At 41.9% G+C, this 21045-nt stretch overlaps 1 protein-coding gene across 1 annotated transcript; it reads right to left on the bottom strand.

Annotated features, from left to right (window-relative positions):
* Nucleotides 1–8683: 8683 nt before the first annotated feature.
* Nucleotides 8684–20321, bottom strand: Mboat4 (membrane bound ghrelin O-acyltransferase MBOAT4). Its single transcript, XM_020176923.2, has 3 exons — nt 16133–20321; nt 12731–12955; nt 8684–9772 (listed from the first exon to the last, which is right to left on the bottom strand). The coding sequence occupies exons 1-3, from the start codon at nt 16249–16251 to the stop codon at nt 8809–8811; spliced, it is 1308 nt and encodes a 435-aa protein (XP_020032512.1). The 5' UTR covers nt 16252–20321; the 3' UTR covers nt 8684–8808.
* Between the last annotated feature and the right edge of the window lie 724 nt (nt 20322–21045).

Raw genomic sequence — 21045 nt, 5'->3', positions numbered from 1 at the left:
GAAAAGAACTAGTAAGCTGAGGAAGTAGGATTTTCACTTAAGCTACAGAAACAATCATAGAACGTTTTGTTGTCATAAGAAAACTGCTAATGACCTAAGCCAAGGTCATTAAATTTTCAGAACCTCTAGACTGCATTTTTGTTACATAATTATTACATTTGTGTTTTGCTTCTTAAGAATATTGCAAAGGTAAGGAAAATTGTGTGGCACAGTGTAAACAGGAAAAGTACTGTCCTCTTATCAAACATTAGTTTTATCCCAAACTGCCCAAATTATAATCTGTATTTTTTAAATTTGGAGCTAGAGATACGGTTTAATAGGAGAGCACTTTCCTAGCATGGAGCTAGGATAGAAGGCCCTGGCTTCTCTCCCCAGCAGTTTATACATTCAAAATTTAAATCATAGGTTTAGGGCCAGTAGAGTGACTCAAGTGGTACAGCACCTGCCTGGTAACCATGAGGCCCTGAGTTCAAGCCCCCATACTGCCAAAAAGAAAATTAAAAAATAAAAAAAATTGTACGTTCTTAGTGGTTGCCCTAATAAGATTTTGGAAGTGTTGCCAAAATAGTTCAGATTTCTAAAGTAAACTCCAGAATATCTGTATTGAATGTGACAAGATTCATAAATTTCAGGTAACTAAATCAGCCCATCAAGCTTAGCAAGTTCCCATTACTGTTGAGTAGTATGTATGTCTTATGCCCTAGGAGCTTTGAGATACCTACAACTGGTGGGAAATTCATTTCCTGTATCTTCAGTATAAGCTTGCATTGTCCTTTCAGTGAAGATAAGGAACTCTATTTTAATACAGTCTTCTATTTGATGGGATTCTGGGGAAGAAAACATATCTTGTAAACATTCCACATAACTGAAGATTAATTCATTAAGTACTAACTGGCTTTAGTTTAACCATTTGACAAAAATATTAAATGGATCATACCCTTGTGGTTTTTATAATAATAAAATTATCTTCCCCCTATTTTTAAGTGGCCACAGACTTGTATATTTTGAGAATTTGTTTTTTGTTGGCTTTTTTTTTTTAACAATTGTTCTTAGCAACCCATAACTTGCATTTTTTTTTTTTTTTTTTTTTGCAGTACTGGAGTTTGAACTCAGGACTTCCTGCCTGCCCTCTACTGCCCAAGCCACACCTCCAGCCCTCTAATTTTCAATTTTACAGTATATTAGAAAGAGTGAAAAGCTGTCAGGAGAAATATTGTAATCAAGCTCACTAAATCAGTTTCCTAACATTTTTGTACACAATGCAACCACCATGAGTAGACTTACTTAAGGGTGTCTCCCACCTCTCACACAAATGAAAATGATTTGTGATGAGTAATCTTCCTGCTACAAAGGCTTCCTTAAAACCTCGTTCTTACTGTCTAGCAGATAATTCAGGGTTGGGAGAGAAAAGGCCATGTTACTGTGCTGGACACAGCAGAAGCCTTAGAATTAAGTTGCCTACACTTGAATGTAGGAGGTGCTCTGAGCTTAAGATACTGAAAGGCCTTTATCTCATTTCTGCCTTTTAAATATCACTTGTTTTTAATTATAAAATGTCCAGGGATAAAGTTTATTTTTACAGGACACTTTGTACTATGTTTTGGTTTCAGTTTCTTGAAGATAATTTGAACCAATTCTTGAGTTTAGAACCATACACTAGTCACAACAATTCAGATATTATTAAACTTAGAAATTCCACTTGGAAGTTTGGGGAAGGAGGAGTATCCAAAAACTCTTTCCTGAGTAAGAGATCATGACTATAAAACATTACTTTTTCAATTGTAATTGTTTTCTTGTTTGTATTTAAAGGCAATAGTAATGGGAGGGATCAAGTTTTTTTAAGTCAGGAGTCAGTTCAGTGGCTAATACGAGAAGCTTTGCTACAGTTTACAATCATAGAAACCATTATGTAGAATAAAATATTTAAAAACCTGTTAAAGGGCTGGCAGAATGGCTCAAGTGGTAAAGTGCCTGCTTAGCACATTTGAGACTGAGTTCAAACCGCAGTACTGCCAAAAAAATAAAACTAAAAGCAGTAAGCATAAGGAAAAAAAAAATGTTAAGAGCATTGCTATTTAATAATTAAATTATCTTGATCTATAGTGTATCTGACATTTAGTATTAGAAATATCTCTTTTGGCAGATCCATTTTTGGCATAATAAGTAAACATAGTTTAGATTTGTGTGTGTCCCAAAAATAGATGTTTTCATGAAAGCTGTTTCCTTAAAGATTTGAGGATTGTTTCTAAAAGTGTTCACAGTTTGAAATAGCTTCTTAGGATTAAACTAAGGTGGATTTATTATTTTTTTTTCACAGTCTAAATCAACTACTAAAACTTAAGAACCAGCTCTAAAACCTAGTTACGAGTTTAATACTGAAGAAGACAAGGGCATTAGTTTTCTAGGGGTTAAAAAAGATAATTTTGAATCATACTTCACACTAGAACTGATATTTGTCATTTATAATATGAATGGACTAGTAATTATTTTCAAGTCCAGTGCTTAAAGCAGTGGTTTCAAAATATATTAGAAGGCCTCCTAAAGGACTGGGGGCATGGCTTAAGTGATAAAGTGCTTGCTAAGCAAGTGTGAAGCCTTCAGTTCAAATCCCAGTACTGTTAAAATCTGTAAGGTTAAACTGAAAGTCAAGAGAAGAGTTGATGTTGGAGCTCAAGTTCTAAACACCCTTCTAGACACTGAGAAATGTCCAAGTAGGTAGAAAGGATTTGATATTCACATTTCTGTTTCACCTTGGCTTATGTCACTGAGCTCATTTGGCTGAAACTCCATGTTTGGGTCGATCTTTCCACCTTGAAAACTTGCAAGTTGCCAGTGGCAGTTATATATGCCACACAGCATTCCAGGTAGTACAGAAAAAAAAAAATGGAGCATGTATTCTCTCTTTGATCTAGCCAGCTACTGAGATGAGATGAGAACCCCCAAAATTATCAAAGGAAGCCAGTTCGTAGCCAAGCCAAGGAAGAAGTGTGGAGTGTCACAGAAAGAAAAGAGCTAAGAAGCAAAAGTGAGAGCAGGGAAGTTTCCTGTTTTACTTTGGCCAGCCTCCTGTTGAGACACAGAGCCATGGAGATGTGTGTCCCTTGGAGTGGCACCCTGCTGTTGGTTCTTCAGCTTCCTGGGCCTCAGGAGGCAGGTGGAGCAGCAGTGGTGATTCTGACACTCCAGCCTCTGGATCCCAGATGCCGGAATGTAAGACTCACCCTCTATTTTTAACAAATAGCCAAGCAGATCTGATGAGTTGCGTGGGCAAAAGAAAAGAATCACAGATAACTATGTTTGATTGTCCATTGCAGGGTTGCAGGTGTGAAATTGTTAGGGAGAGTTGGAAAAAATAAGGCTTTGGACCACTGTCCAAACTGTAGGTTCATACACCCATTTGTAACGTACAGATGCACTATTTGCCTTGTTGCAGATATTTACCAAACAAAATACCATTGAGACTTGCACTCTAACCTTAACACTATTTTATGAGTTCCCTTGAAGGTTGGCATAGACTCTCTCACTGTAGTGGAGGGTTCACAGTGTAGGCGCTGAAGTGAGACCACTTGGATGTCTACCTCTTATACTGGCCACGTGACTACTATAGTTTGGATATGAAATTTCCCCCAAAGGCCTATGTGGTAAAGGCTTGGTCCCCAACCCATGGTGCTATTTGAAGGAGGTGAAACCTTTTAAGAGATAGAGCCTAGTTGCCAGGCAGTAGTGGCTCATGCCTGTAATTCTAGCTACTCAGGAGGCAGAGATCAGGAGGATCAAAGTTCAAAGCCAACCTGGGCATAATAGTTCAAGAGACCCTTTCTCAAAAACACCCTTCACAGAAAAGGGCTAGTGGAATAGCTCAAGGTGTAGCCCTGAGTTCAGACCCCAGTACTGCAAAAAAAAAGTAGGACCTAGTGGGAGGGCGTTAGGCCAGCGGGGGCATGTCCTTAAAGGGGATATTGGGACCCCAGCCCCTTTCTCTCCGTTTCTGTCCCCTGGCTGCCATGAGGTGAACAGTACCTCCCACCATCCATTCCCACCTTGATGTTCTGTGCTGCTAGCGCAACAGTGCTGAGTGACCGTGGACTCTGAAACTGAGCAAAAACATATCTTTCCTCCTTTTAAATCGATAATCTCCAAGTAATTTGTTAAAGCAATGAAATACTAACACGGTGACCTTAGCCAAGATATTAAATCTGTCTGTCTTGTTTGCACATCTGTAAAATGAGAATAATTTTACTCCCTACTTTACAAGATGGTTGGGAGTTTTAAGTGTAACATGTAAAGGACTCACAGAGACTGTGGCAGTTAAATATTAGTTAATATGGACTGGGAGTATGGCTCAGTAGTAGAGTCCTTCCCTAGCATGCACAGGACCTGAGTTGGAGGCCCAGCACTGGAAAAAAAAAATAGGTGTTCACTATTTCTTGCCAATTCCCTGTCCTGCTTAGCAGTTTCTTCTCATAAAAATAATGTCTCTTTTAAAATACATTTTTGTTGTTGTGCTGGGTGGGGGTACATTGTGGCATTTACAAACGTTCTTACAGTGTATCAAATATATCATACTTGAAGTCACCCCCTCTATCATTCTCCTTATCCCTCTCTCTGCCCCCCCATTCCTTGAACAGTTTCGACAGGTATCATTTTTCCATTTGCATACATGTGTACACAGTATTTGCACTGTATTCACTCTCCCCATCCCACTGGTGTGAACCCCCTCAGGCAGGACTGTTCTGTACTGGGGTTGTAGCATAGTGGTAGAGTATTTAACTAAAAAGCACAAGGACCTTGGTTTAAACCCAGCACTGAAAAAAAAATGCAGTCTTTATAGAATATGTATACACAGGGCTCTGTGAGCCACACAGAATCTCTTAGAAATGCTGTAACCATCTTGTTCCAGTCATTGGACGTATACTTCAAGTTAACCAAGGTTTGTTGATTATATAGTAAACACTGCCTGGATGCTGTAACACATGGTCCCAATAGAACAACTGCACATATCCTCTCTGTCCCCTCCTGCACCAGACCTTAGAAATGATGGTTTTGGTTTGGTTTTGCTTTTAAAGAACAAGGAACTATATTACCAAAGTAAAAGGGGAAGTATTGGTGGAGCCAAAGCTAAGAAATCCCTGAGAAAATGAAACACAGGGATCACACTGAAGGCAAAGTGCAGCTTGGAATGCTGCGACAGGAGGACTCAGCCACAAAAAGGTGGGAGCCAGGCCTTGATCACTGTCAACAGGGAGTCCAGGGCCAGGAGGGTCCTTTGAGAGGCGACTTACAGCAGTGGGAGCAGTGGACTCAGGTCTCTCACGCATCTGCACGTGTGCCTCCCCACCTCCCCTTCCCACCCAGTATACAGTGGGAAGACCATGGTTTCTGTGGATGAGAATCCAGTCCAGAAGGCCAACCACCAGGTGCCCTGATTGTCCACACCTCTTACATCCCTAATGCACCCTCTAGTCTGGCTGCACAAGCAGAGCTGCAGGTGGTCGGTCTCTGGGATTTCAGCTGAACGTGAATACCCAGGCAGGGAACCTCAAATAGTACAGGCGTGCAGAAAGGGAGAAAACAAGGGCTTCACAACTACAGAAAGAGCTAAAGGAACAAGCATTACCATGTTTATATGTTTGTTTATGTAAGTATTGGAACCATCAGCACTGGCCCTGAGTATCGTACCAAGGTACAAAATCAGGTTTATGAAGTTAAAGTTACAAAACATTTTTGCTCCCAAATTCAATTAGGCTTCCCCTGGACCCAGCCCTGGGGAAAGCACTTCATCTTGTCATCCAATCACAATGCATTTGACTCAGACACTTAGTATCATCTTAATGTGGATAAACCTTTTTTCACAGCACTTTCTTTCTATGACACCTTGTCCTGAAACAGTGAACCCAGAACCTTCCGTGTGCTTGGGTAGCATAGCAAGGTAGGGAAAAACTATCCCCACAATTACACATCTTCCATGATGCTGTGATTCCCATCTAGAACACTGCATGGTCCTTCATAGACATTTATTCATTCCATAGACTTTTTGACCCTAGACACAGGGACTACAAAATAAATAAAAAGCAATCTGGGGTCTGGGGGTGTCATTGCTAGAGTGCACAAGGTCCCCATTTCAATCTCCAGCACCACTCAAGAAATTTAAAGGACTATAGGGCATAGGTATCTTGGAGATCTGTCCTACATCATACAAGCAGTCCCCACTCCCCATCCACGGTTTCACTCTCCACAGGTCAGTTGCTCAAAGTCAACAACCATCTGAAAATACATTAGAGAGTAAAGCCACATTTCATAACTTTTATGAACATGTACTGTTGTACATGTTCCATTTTTATTAGTTATTGTTAATCTTGCCTTTTTTTTTGGTGGTACTAGGGCCTTCACCTTGAGTACTCAACCAGCCCTTTTTTCATGATGGGTTTTTTTTAGAGATAGGGTCTCCTAGTGAACTGTTTGCCTGGGCTGGCTTTGAACTGTGATCCTCCTGATCTCTGAGTAGCTAGGATTGAACTGGGGACCTCCTGAGTAGCTAGGATTCCACTGGCGTCCAGCAAAATGCCAGTTCTTCATAAGAACCTTGGGCGCTCAACAGACACTCTTTCATTTCTTCCTGTAGAATTCTTGCTAGATGAACAAAGGCAGGTTTCTTCACTTTTTCCTGTTTAGTGTATTGAAAAATCACAAAGCACTTACACAATCATAAAATTAAGATTAAATAAAAGGATATTTTATGCACCTCTGATCTAGCACACTAGGAAACTCTGGCCCCGAGAAGAAATTACTAGGGTCCCACAGCTGACTGATGATAGAATGGGACTGGACCAGACTGTCTAATTCTAGGAGTAGGGCTCTGGCCAACCCCACAGCTGGCTTTGCCAACATCAGAATCAGCTGTGATTCAGAAGAAAATGCTAAAGGCATTAGCATTTCTTTTGAAATACTTTGAAAATCAGTGCAGTTGGATATTTGGAAAAAGTTCATGTAGAATGCCATCACTATCCTTTCACCTCTCAGTGTTAAACTGTGAGACTAGAGAACCAAATTTCCCCCACCATCTGGTTATGTTATAAACCTGGAATGAAGACTCTGTTAGAAGTGACTTGAATGTACTTAGAGCTGGCATTTTAATCAGGATAATTACTAATAATTATTATTTATCCTTAGTCCATTTTCTGTTGTTCTAGCAAAATACCTTTGGCTGGGAAATTAATAAAGAAAAGGTTTATTTATTCACAGTTTAGAGGTCCAAGAGCATGGCACTGGGGAGGGGAGGGAAGAAAAAGGAGAGACCTCAAACGAGAAGGAAAACAGGAAACAACAAATCCAGTTCTGGAAGCAAAGTCAGCACAAATTAACAAGAGGTTAATAAGCAGGTGCTGCCAATCACGTGGCAAAGGGAATTTGGGAAGCTGTGGGTGGGCTCTCGGGAGTGACAGAATCAGCAACTGAAGGACAAGGACACTAAAGCCACAAATTGCTTCCACGGGGGCAAAATGACAGTTGAGTCCTAACCAAAGAAATGGGACTGGAAGAAGACACTTTCTTGCTACTCTTCGCCATCTTGGATCTCACGTTCCCCTCTGTGCACAGCTAGCTCCTGGCTCTATGGCTCTTTTTTCCTGAAATCACATTGTTCTTTATACTGTCTGACTAAATGAAACATCCCCTACAGGAGGCAAATAGAAAGGGAAGGAAGTAGACACTCTTGTTTAACCCATCAGAGGAGTAGAAATTATCCATGCCATCAATGGACAGACAATTTGCAAACCAGATTGCATTGTAAAAGTCATTAACAAATCTTTTTACAACTTTAGTATATCCTCAGAGCATTTTTCTAATCTTTAAAAAAATCATTGAATCTGGGTTAGACTAAGGACATTTGTGATGTTCTGAGAGTCCTTCAACACCCACATTGACTGTTTCCCTTGATTATTCTCAACTCAGGGAAACCCCAGTCTGTCCACTTTGTCTCCTCTGAGCTTTGAGTATTGCAAAAGAGATACAGAACCACTCTGGTTAAGAATACTAGGGATTCCTGCAACTTCTGTCACTCAGGACCCTCACTGTCTGTTGGGTGAAGTTCTGTGTACCAAGGTTGGGCTTTGCTTGTTTGCCTTAATATGAATTATCACACTGACCTATAACTTTTCCAGGTGATCTAAAAATGCTAACAGTATTATCAGGTCTATCAGCATTATTCATTACTATTATTGTCAGGCTTTAAAAATTAAAATCTTATTTGTACTTTTACATTTTGAACAGGATGAAAACGATTTGAGTACATATAGTAAGCTTAGATGCTTGTATAATACTTTTCTTCATAAGTTAGCCTGTCTCAGCTATTTTGTTATAGTGATGAAAAGCTAATACAGTATTGCTAGAGGATCAAGTAGGCCAACTAGACACTGAATATTTGTATATTCATGAATTTAACATTTTCCATGTACTGCACAGTACCTGTGTTTCTGCTTTGTTTTAATTGTCATGCTGAAGACTGAACCCAGGGCCTTGCTCTAGCACTGAGCCCCTCCCCTGGCTCCCTTGGGTTTTTTTTACATTGCTTTACCTTAAACTTGGCTTCCACATCTAGAAAAGTAAATCCTTAAGGGAAGAAGCCATGTGTTTTTTCTGTTTTATATCCTCAGCAACATACAGCTTGCTAGGAGACACACATATTTCTATGACAAACAGCAGGTATCCAATACCTAAAAACTTTTATTATGGAGAAGTCAAACATACACATCATCGGTGCAATTTCTAAACTCACAGGTGCATGAGTGGACAAGATGACAGGGAAAGCTGTCAGTTACATTTGTGCTTTGTCTTCACCAACAGAACAAGCAGAACACAATACACCATGGGGAAAACACTGTTGTAAGAACCGCACAGCAGCCAGAGAGAAGAGAGGCTCCTGCCCTCCACGGCCAGCACTATGTAGGCAATGATGAGCTGAGTGTGGGCCCAGGTGAGGGCTTTATAGAGCAGCCTCATTGGCCAAGACCTGATAAATACACCGGCAAAAGTGTGAATCACGTAGTCGGCTTCCACCATCACAGCCCAGCAAAGGAAACCAAAGACCTGTCCCGGATGGAGCCCGTGCCACCAGGCAGAGAAGGCAAAGGTCTGCAGCAATGGGCAGCCCCTGCTGGGCTGGAAGATGAGCCTCCTGAGCCATTGAGCTGTGCTGTGGTTCCACTTTCTTGTGAACAGGGAAATCCTGTGAGTTGTCTCCAATGTCCAAATGTCCCCATCGGGGATGTGTCCTTCCTCACCAGCGCTCTGACCAAACTCAGACCCAAAGCCTGCTGCGTGGAGGAGAGAGTCGTCCAGAATCCAGTGGGAGTAATAGGTGAGCTTGAAGAGTCCAGCAGTGGACCACATGACATAGACGCACTCAAGTTGCCGGCAACCTTCCAGTCCTGCTCCTGCACTCACCACCCTGCTCAGGGCCACCTTGAAGCATTCCAGCCCAAGAATCTGAAGGACCCTCCATGCCAAAGCCCAGAAAGACTGCCTGCGACCCAAAGGGCTGGACCCTTGAACACATGCCTGAAATCTCTGGAAGGAACAAAGGGGGCCTCCCAGGAGAGCAGGGAAAAAGAGCAAGTAGCTAAAATAGGGCAGAGCCTTATGCAGATGCTCAGACAAAGAACTCCTGCTACTGATGCTTCCTGATGCCACCTCCACTTTCCCCTCGCAAATGTCCAGTGAAAGGGACGTGACCCTTTGGGTCAAAAGCATGAGGGAAGAAAGAGTGATGTAGAACCTGAAAGAGATTTTTTAAATGTGAAAACATTCTTTATTTAGTCTCTCTCTCCTATTATTCCAGGCTGCCACACATGACCCCACAGCAAATCATGCCCCACAAAGACTCTTGGATTCATTCATAACAACACACCATTCCAGGATCCACAGATAAAAGGTGACATTAATCATTTATCAGAGATGCAAATAAAAGAATGATAAGGAATATTTTAGGGAAATACTGAGTCTGGTATTTCTAATGGCCTGTAAGGATTCAGATCAGTCCCAGGTGTGGTGGTACATGACCGTAATCCCAATCCTTAAGAGGCTGAGGCAGGACGACCACAACTTCAAGATCAACCTGCGATACACAGTGAGACCCTTCTCAAAAATACGTATCTTTAAATTTTTTTAATTAGGACCAGAGACCTGTGAGAAATAAAAGAAACAAAGCTCAGTAGCGAAGCGATGACAGGAAGCTGACAATTTTAAATACTAGCCAGGCCTTGACTGCAAGATGCTGAGTGACTGTATAATCTGCACAGAAGACTGGTTCTGGGGGTGTGATGAGTTCTTAATAATCTGAGTTTTGTTCTTCAATCAGCTAAACTCTTACTGCTTCACCATCAAAGACCTGCTCACAGGACTATTAAGGAGACACTTTCTATAACCAGCATTGCTGTCCCTCGGAGAGAAGACAGCACTGCCTCCAACTGCAGCCATGACTGAAGATTTCAGGACATCAGATCCGATCACTTGACATATCCTCACTGAAAGCAGGTAGCCTCCAAATGCCACCAACCCCGTGCTAACTCACCTTCTTTTAGGGGCTGAATTCATATGCTGGATTTCTAACCCCTCATACCTCAGTGTGAATGTATTTGGAGACAGGGCCTTTAGAGGGGATTAAAATGAGGCCACAGGGTAAGCCCTAATCCAATATGCCTGGTGTCCTTCGCAGAAGAGATTAGGACACAGACACACACGTGAGGACACAGGGAGGAGGCAGCCATCTACAAGTCAAGGAGAGAGTCCTCAGAAGAAAGCAATTCTGTCCACAAATTCACCTTGGACTTCCAGCCTCCAGAACTGTGATGAGATAAAGTTCTGTGGTTGAAGCCACACCGTCTGTGGGGCTTTGTCATGAGGCTGTAGCAGAGTAACACACGTTCTCACTTCAGGTGTGGCTCGGCCTTCTTCCCACCCAGCCAGATCCTGTTCAACTTGCCCTTCTGGCCTGTCAGTCCCTGGTTACTACTCAAGTCCCAGTTCACACATCCACGCAGTACTTCCTGTGCCCTGCCCACCTGCCATCTTCTCTTGCCCTCACAGAAGTAAGTCTGAAGCCTTTGGTGAAAACTGTCATAATAATAATTTTGGTTTTGTTCTTCATTTTTTGAGATAGAGTCTCACTGTGTAATCCAGGCTAACCTAGAACTCATGATCCTCCTTCCTTCAGCCCCCCGAGTACTGTGCACAAACATACCCAGCTTATACTAATTTTCAGGAACAGATTCAAAGTGCAGTAGGGATAGAAAATTAAGTGAACCAATGAATGAATCAGAGAGGTGACAACCTAGAGCAATCACAGCTTCTGTACTCTGAGTGACACAGACCCATGCCAGCTGATAACCAGAGGGAGCCTCAAGAGCACAAGAAACTTGTTTCTTGGCAATCTCGCTGACTCACAAAAATATTTACCAACGCTGTAATAAGTTCTTGTTTGTTTTTTTCCTAGTTTTTTGTTTTGTTTTTTTGGTGATGCTGAGGTTTGAACACAGGGCTCCATGCTTGCAAAGCAGGTGCTCTACCACTTGAGCCACACCTCCACTTCCTTTTGCTCTGGTTATTTTGTAGATGGGGGTCTCACAGACTATTTGCTCAGGCTGGCCCTGAATCACAGTCCTCCCAATCTCAGCCTTCTAGGTAGCTAGGATTATAGTTATGAGTCCCCAGTACCTGGCTCTGGGATTTTTCCTAGATTGGGACTACCCTCCTTGGGGGGAAAGCGGGGAGGATGGAAACAGTTGAATAAACAGTCTAAGTAAAATAAAACTCTTCTGCAGCAGCTGCAGTCATGGGAAGGCAGCAAGGATGCACAGTGATTTATACCTGCTGTCTGTGTGTCTAAGCCTCCTGTGCTGAGGTCAGCAAACTGTGCTGTCACTTCCAGGAAGGCCTTACCTGTGGGCTGTGGGACTCCAGGTTCACCCTCCTTCCCAGGCACAATGACAGTCACAGCCAAGTGCCAGATGCTATGCTCCATAAAAAGGATGTCATGACTATGTGTAGTCATAGAATTGAACTTACATTCATATCCGTAATACTCTCAGATTTGTAAGCTAGGTATTGCTAACCCATCATGTATACATATACATTTATATTTTCCCCTAGAAAAAGTGATTGAACGGACATGGTGGTACACACCTGTCATCCCACCTACTTGGAAGGGGGAGGTAGGAGGATCTTAGTTCAATGCCAGTTTGGGCAAAAACTCAAGACCCTATCTGCAAAAAAAAAAAAAAAAAAAAAAATATATATATATATATATATATATATAAAGATATATAGATAGATAGATGTATATATATATAAAGCAAAAGGACTGGAGAAATGACTCAAGTGGTAGAGTACCTGTCTAGCAAGCATAAGTCCTTAAGTTCGAAGCCAGTACTATCAAAAAAAGAAAAAGGAAAAGAGATTGAACATGAAAGAAGCTAAACAACTTGCTCAAGAGTACACTGCTCAGATGTGGAAAGACTGGGGTTCAAACTCAGTGCTCACATTCTTTCAATGCCACCGGGGGGCCTTACCTCACGAAGGGGCCTTACCTCACGGAGTGGACATTACCTCACAGAGGGACCTTACCTTGCGGAGGGGACCTTACCTCACGGAGGGAACCTTACCTCCCAGAGTGGCCTTACCTCACAGAGGGGACCTTACCTCACGGAGGGGACCTTACTTCACAGAGTGGCCTTACCTCACAGAGGGGCGCTCTTGCAGATAGTACTCAGTGTAGTGCAGACTCAGGTGACACAGCGTCTGCCAGCTCATCTGAAAGAAGAAAGCGCACCTGTGGACGTCCTGTGGCCCAAGTGAGGAGACCAGAACCCCGGCGCAGAGAGCAGGGATGAAGACAAGAAGAGCAAGGGAACCCATGGCAGCCAAGGCCAGGGCACCTCCTCCAGCCAGGAGAAAGAGGTACCTGAAAGAAAGGGGACAACATGGTGGCACTCACTGAGAATAGTGAGGCAACTAAATCACTTCAGAAGAGATCCCAGGGAACGTAGTTGAGGTAGGCCCACATAACTCCTAAAGGAACACCACAGCCCTCCTCTTGATTTTCTGAAGGCAAGAAGCACAAGAAAAAGAGCCACATCCACCTAGGAACCTCTCTCTCGGAGCCATTGAGTGGCTCCCACCCATGGGATGTCGCCACTGTCCCTAGCAGTCCTGGAGGGCTTGTCGGTAGGGACGTGTGTGTCTGAGAAGTGTGGAGGAGCTGGCCAAGCTCTCTCCACAGCAAGTGCCTCCTTTCCACAGCGTGTGCACAGCCTTGAAGCATTTCAGAGAGGAAGGAGGGTCAGTGCCTCTCTGACCAGTCTGAAAACTCAGTGAGAAAATCTTTTGTATCTACACTTCACCCTCACTACCAGTCCTTACAACACAGAACTTACTGTTTCATTTATTTTGACAGTTTATTAGTCCTCTTGGGAAAAATCCCACAGTCACTGCAGATCAAGTGGCTGAAGAATCTTTAGTCCTGTTTTGTCTTTTTAAATGTCCCCCCAACTTTCTTCATTCTGTTTTCACGCTCCTTTCTGCGTTTCCTTGAAGTCTTTCTCTTCTCAAACAGGCTGTGTCTTGAAAGTTGAGGTTCAGGTTCATTTTTCTTTATGTGAGCCAAGGAATTGAAAATCATGACACTTACCTTGCCACCACCAAAATGGGGCCTGAATCCAAATAAAAACATGACATCTGGTATACATTTTGGCCAGTTTTCCACCAAACCTTTCTTTTAGTACTAGTGCCTTCTTAGGGTTACACCTGTGACCACTAATTGACACTGAAGTGGTCGTTGGTCATGAACTCCCTGGGCTAAATGGTTATTGAGTCTTCCAAGATAGTGGTTTGTCCTCAGGCAGCCAAAGAGGAAAAGGCCCAGTTGTTTTTTTCCAATGTTCTAAAAAAGTGGCTTGTGCACCACACCTCCCTCAGAAGCAAGTAGACGATCTCCCAAGGCCTGGGAGAGTTAAACTATGTGAACTTGGTTCTTCCTTCTGCATTATATGCAAGGTTTTAAAAACATATGCCAAATTAATAAAGTACAATGAAAGGGTAAGAAAAAGTGTAAAGGGGGTTGGTCAGGGTTGGGGGAGGTGAGTGAAAGATGCCTACATTTTCTCTGGCAACTCAGAACCAGGAAGCACTGGGATGAATCATGGCTCCATGCACACTGCTGGGCACTCATCAGCAAGAATTACTTTCTTGGAGACACCAGTAGGTGCCTCACTGGGAGAGGCTCTATTGCCACTCCTGGGCTGTTCTTCCAACCTGTACTTACAGTGGCTCCTCCCCAGAGCACCCCAATTGGCACTGTAGTCTAAGCTTTTACTTGCTATTAAAAAATAAGCAGGGAGTGGAGGGGACTTATTCCTTATGTAGCAGAATTAGATGTCAGGCAAGTATCCTAGGAATTTGCAGACACTGAAATGTATACAGTATAGGATGTGTAATTTACTGAATGCTTTCAATTTCATTTCATTTCAGTCTAGGCATTGTGCTAATAATTCTTTACAAGAACTATCTTAGCTGGGAGTGATGGCACATATCTGTAATCCCAGCTACTCAAAAGATGGAGGCAGGAGGATTATGGTCCAAGGCCAGCCTGGAAATAAGTGCAAGCTCCCATCGAAAACAACGTAAAGCTAAAAGGGCTGGGGGAGTGGCTCAAGTGGTACAGCACCTGCCTAGCAAGCACAGGCCCTGAGCTCAAACCAAAAAAAAAAAAAAAAAGTATTTTTGTTCATTTAATCCTTAAGATAACTCCATGAGCAGCACTCAGAAGGCTGGACAGAAGGATCGAGAGTCTGAGGCCAGACTGGCCTACATGGTGCATTCAAATTCAACCTGGGCTACATAGTGAGACCCTATCTTTAAAACAAAAAAACACTTCTTGAGAGCTGAGGATATGGCTTAGTAGTAGACAGACCTGGATTCAACCCCAAAACTGCTAAAAAAAGGAACCTCATTATTATTATTCCCATTTTACAGATAAAGACAGGACACCTCAGGGAGTTTATTCACACACATGAGGACACTCAGTAAGCAAGGGAGTGAGGACTCCACAGGCTGACTTCACAGTGAGCAACCTTAATCCTACAGTAACTCCATGGGGTCAACTTATTTGTGCTTATTTTGCTTTGCTGTTTTGAGATTCTTTCTCAGTAGAAACTTCTAACTGTCCCCACATCCCATCTTCCAGAAACAAAGGTAAGGGCCATGCAGTAGTTGTGAACATGGGCTGACACACTATAGTTCAGTTAAACTCAGCAATCCTGATTACTAGCTACAGCTAGATTTTTATTTCAGAAAACCCAATAACACTAGAATGCTTACCCAGCACGTTCAAGGCCCTGGGCTCACTCACAAGCAAAATACACACACACACAGAGAAAAAGAAAGGAAAACTATATATTAACCCTAGTTTCCAAAATAAGAAAATTATTAGCAGGTGACCTTTGAGCAATGGGTTTTTCACTTTTCAAAAGGGCATTCCACTAAACCTTTTTAAAAATAGGGACTGTCTCTAAAGTATTGAGATTATTTGATATAAAAAAGGATTATAATGAAGCTATCAAATCTCTAGTGACAATAACCCAAGTTGAGACATAGCTTATCTACCAAGATTGGTTTTGACTTATTTCTCTGAGAAATCATACAAAGCCATTTTCAAAATCATGCTTTGTTATAAATGTAACATATGAATATTTACATAATATTTAGTTTTATTGAAAATAGTAAAAGTCTATAAAAACAGGACTGCTCAAGAATATTTGGGACCTATGACTGGTACAGAGGTATGTATACATTTGAAGATGTCCTGTACTGTTCCACCAACCATCTCTCCCCAGTTTATGCTCATTCATTTCTGACTTAATGTGAACCCATCAAACTTTTGGGTCTATTTCAGACATGATGTCAATTTCCAGGTCAGTTTTACATTGTGCATATTTCTTATCAAGCAACCAGAATCACTGGCAGGGATGGTAAACTAAGAATAAGGTAATTAATACATGATCTTTGCACATGCAGTCTGCTCTGCATTCTGCCCTATTAAAATAGTACTAGATGTAAGAGCAAAGTTAACCATCCAGCCTACCTGGCCCGAGTGGAAAATGACTCCATGATGCAGAGATAATTAAACAGAAGTGCAAATGGAAAAGCAGCCCCTTGATAAAGTGACACAGGATGGATGAAGAACAATCGAAACCAATCCATTATGAACAGAAGACACTATCCTTACTAGTCCTGCACTGGTGCCTTCCTGCAAGAGAAACAGAAGCTGGGCTCTCTCTGATCTTTTTATACAGTTTTCATATGATGTAGGAAACCCCGAGTGAGCAAAAACCAAACAAAAGCTCTGGAGATAAGCAGAATAAAAAAAATTGGCCTTCTGATAAAGGAAACTGTACTATGGAAACCAAAACACATTTCGGTGTTACATTGCTTCATAATATGTACTAAAAACATCGCTTCCAGAAGTTGTGGTTTGCAGATACGTAGCACTTTATTTGCCTTTCCAGTCATCGCACTGTCATATTTTCTTCACTAAGTTAATGAAAAATCTCATTTTCCAGTTGAGGACAGAAACAATTGGACCAGGGAAGGGAACAAGATCATGAGCAGGAAGAAGGGAGGCAGAGGCTTAAGGCAAAAATCAAGACCCCCTATTCCTGTCAATCTCTTTACATAACCATTTTTTTTCATGTCAGCACCCCTTTGTACTTATTTCTTGATTGGTTTATTTTCTGTCCTTTTGCAGGCCCATGTGAGCTCTACAAGGGAAGGGTTTTATTTTGTTTATTGTTATTCCCCCAGCACACAGAGCAGTGTTGCAGGCTACTTTGTATTCAGTGAGGATATGTTAAAGTTAACAGGGTTTTGAGGATGCAGAAGGGTGGAGAGGAAACATTTAAAGAGCATTCTTTGGAGGAGGGACAAGTAATGCAGAAGGGACTTCCTAGAGGCAAGGCAAGCATGAGAGGCCATCTCTTGGCCTTGGTGATCCATTTGCTGAGTCCATTATAGGACTGTCCCAGCTGGCTTTCATCACCAAAGGCACAGGCAAAAGAAGCAGCGTTAAATGGAGGATGTTACAGGAGCATCACAGGGGGCAAGGATCACTTCCTAATGATAGCCAGCCCTGCACAGAAGAGCAAACCCAAAAGCTTCTTATTGACTGGGGAACTTTGAGCAAGTCACTTTACCTCTCTGAGATTCCTTCATCTTAAAAGTAGACATAATAATGCCTGCTCAACAGAATTGTTATGAAAATTAGGTAAAGCTGGAAAGAAGCACGCTGGATGGTTGAATATGCTTGACGGTAAATGACTGAATAATGAACGTACAAGCACTACTGGACTACCATCTGCTATGGTTTGAATAAGTATCACCCAAAGGCCTACGTGCTAAAGGTTTGATTGGTGGCCTGTGGCTCTATTGGGAAGTGCACGAACTTTCAAAAGCTGGGGCCCAGAAGGAGGAAATTAGGTTACTGAGGGAACAGACCCCAGCCTGTCCGCTGTCTTTGCTTCCTGATTACCATTAGGTAGTCAGTGTCCTCTGCCACACACTCCTGCTATGATGTACCGCCTCAACACAGGCCCCAAAGCAACAGGGCCATGGTCTTCACAAAACCTCTGAAACTGGGTGCTAAACAGCCTTTCCTCCTTATAAACTGCTTATGTCAGGTATTTGTCACGCTGACAGAAAGCTGGTGAGTACACCATTTTAACAGATGCTGTGCTAAGCACGGGGAATATGAGAATGAAGAGAGCCCTTCCAAACTCACTCTACCCAGTCAGTATTGCTGGCTGACACTGAGACCAAACAAGAGCAAGGAGAAGGAGGAGAAAATTTCATACAGATGCAAAAATTCTCAACAAAGCACTAGTAAACTGAACCCAACAACACATCAAAAAGATAATACACTATGATCAAGTGGTTAACATACACAACTCAGCAAACATAATACCTTATATCAAGAAAATGAGGAACAAAAACTATATGATCATCTCAATAGGTACAGAAAAATCATTTGATAAAAATCAACACTCCTTTGTGATAAAACCCCTCAAAAAATTAGGCTTAAGAGAAACATACCACAATACAATACAGGTTATAAGTGACAAACCAAAAGTCAACATCACACTGAATGAGGAAAAGGTAAAATTTTGCCTCTAAGATTGGGAACAAGACAAGGATGTCCACTTTTTACTTTTTTGTTTCTTCCCTCCTTCCCTCACTCCCTTCCTTCCTTCTTTCCTTTCTTCCTTCCTTCCTCCCTTCCTTTTTTCCTTTCTTCCTTCCTTCCTCCCTTCCTTCTTTCCTTTCTTCCTCCCTTCCTTCTTTCCTTTCTTCCTTCCTCTCTCCCTTCCTTCCTTCTTTCCTTTCTTCCTTCCTTCTCACCCTCCTTCCCTCCTTCCTTCCTTTCATTTTTAAAGACGTGGTCTTGCTGTGTTCCCCAGGCTGGAGTGGAGTCACTCACAGGTGTGACCCACTACTAATTAGCACGAGAGTTTTGACCTGCTCTGTTTCCAGCCTGGGCTGGTTCACCCTCCTTATGAAACCTGGTGGTCCCCCACTCCCGGGAGGCCACCATATTGATGCTGAACTTAGTGCAGGGATACCCTATCAACATAGCACACTACAGCCCAGGATTCTTGGCAAGGATGTCCACTTTTACCACTCTTTCTTTTTTCTTCTCTCTTTCTGGTTTTTTTTTTTTTTTTTTTTTTGGTACAGGCAATTGCACCTCATGCTTGTGGCTTAAGTGGTACTCTACCACTTAAGCCACGCCCCAGTGCTTTTTGCTTTAGTTATGTTTTTAGATAGGGTCTTGCATTTTTTGTTGGGGACTGCCTTAGATCATGATCTTACTACCTGTGCCTCCCAGGGAGCGGGATGACACATGTATACCACCATACCTGGCTTCTTAGTTGAGATGGTGTCTTGCTAACCTTTTTCCTAGGCTGGCCTCAAACTGTAATCCTCCTGATCTCTGTGTCCTGAGTAACTGAAATTACAGGTATGCACCCCACACCCAACCCCCCAAAATCAGTAGCAGTAGTTTTTTTAATAATACAAATAATGAAATTGCTTTCCAATAGCACAGGCAACAAAAGCAAAAACTGACAATGCGATTACATTAAACTAAAAACTTTCTGTACAGAAAATGAAACAAGCAACACAGTGAAAAGACAACCTACTGAATGGGAGATAATATTTGCATACTATTCATATCCAACAAAGGATTAATATCTAGAATACACAAGGAACTCAAAAATCTGATTTTTAAAATGGGCAAATACCTGACTAGACAGTTTTCAAAAGATGATATATAAACACCCAACAAGTATATGAAAAAGTGCTCAATATCACTAATCATTAAGAAAATACAAATCAGTTGGGTGCTGGTGGCTCACACCTGTAATCCTAGCTACTTGGGAGACAGAGATTGGGAGGATCACAATTTGAGGCCAACCTAAGCAAATAGTTTGCAAGACTCCATCTCCAAAATAAGCAAAAATGAACTGGAGATGTGGCTTAAGTGGTAGAGCACCTCCTTTGCACTCTCACTAAAAAAATTAAAATAAAAATTAAAAACACAGTGAGATGTCATCTTGTCCTTTCATCCTGGTTAGAATGGCTATCATCAAAAAGATTTTTTTTTAAAAGTGCCTCATGGGGGTACATGCATGTAATCCCAGGAGGCTGAGGCAGGAGGAGCACAAATTCAAAGCTAGCCTGGGCTACATAGCAAGACCTTGTCTCAAAAGAAAAGACAAAAAATAGCAAGTGCTGGTGAGAATGCAAAACAAATGACAATTAGTGAGAATGTAAATTAGTATAGCCACTATGGAAAACAGTACAATGCTTCCTCAAAAAAAAAAAATTCACGAATAAATGGATGAACTGGAGAACATCATTCTGAGCAAGGTTAGCCTGGCCCAAAAGACCAAAAATCATGTTTTCCCTCATATGCGGACATTAGATCAAGGGCAAACACAACAAGAGGATTGGACTTTGATCACATGATAAAGCGAGAGCACACAAGGGAGGTATGAGAATAAGTAAAACACCCAAAAAACTAGACAGCATTTGTTGCCCTCAATGCAGAGAAACTAATGCAGATACTTTAAAGCAACTGAGGCCAATAGGAGAAGGGGACCAGGAACTAGAGAAAAGGTTAGTTCAAGAAGAATTAATTTAGAATGTAACACATATGTACAGGAAAGCAAGGCAAGTCAACTCCCTGTATAGCTATCCTTATCTCAACTAGCAAAAACCCTTGGTCCGTCCTATTATTGCTTATACTCTCCAACAAAATTAGAGATAAGGGCAAAATAGTTTCTGCCTGATAGCGAGGCGGGGAGAGGGAGGGGGCGGGGCAGGGGTAAGAGGGGTGGGGGGAAGGGGGGAGAAATGGCCCAAACATTATATGCACATATGAATAAAAGAAAAAAATATATACCTAGAATCCAGCTATCCCAGTGTGTCAAAGAGACATCTGCACTCCCATGTTTACTGCAGCACTATTCACAATAGTCAGGATATGGAATGAACCTAGGTGTCCATCAATGGATGAATGGATAAAGAAAATAAGATACATATACAAGATGGAATATTATTTAGCTATGAAAAAGAATGGGTCTTGTCATTGGTAGCAACGTGAATGGAACTGGAGGACATTATGTTACATAAAATAAGTTAGGCACAGAACGACAAATACCACACATTCTCACTTTAATTGGAAACTAAAAAAGCTGAGCTCAAACATGTATAGAGTAGAATGGTGATTACCAGAGGTTGGGAAGGGGTGGAAAAGGGGACTCAAGAGGATGTGGGTACAAGGGTGCAGTTATATAGAAAATATAATGTCTAATAGCATAGTGGGATAACCATGGTTGACAACAACAAATCATATATTCCAAAATAGTAGAAAGGAGTTCAAAGGCTCCCAACGCAAAGAAATGTTTGAGGTGGTGGATATACCAATTATCCTGATCTGAT

Source organism: Castor canadensis, chromosome 14 (assembly GCF_047511655.1).
Source record: "Castor canadensis chromosome 14, mCasCan1.hap1v2, whole genome shotgun sequence".
Classification (NCBI taxonomy): domain Eukaryota; kingdom Metazoa; phylum Chordata; class Mammalia; order Rodentia; family Castoridae; genus Castor; species Castor canadensis.
Note: the sequence above shows the minus strand (reverse complement) of the source record. Positions and strands in the feature narration are given on the sequence as shown.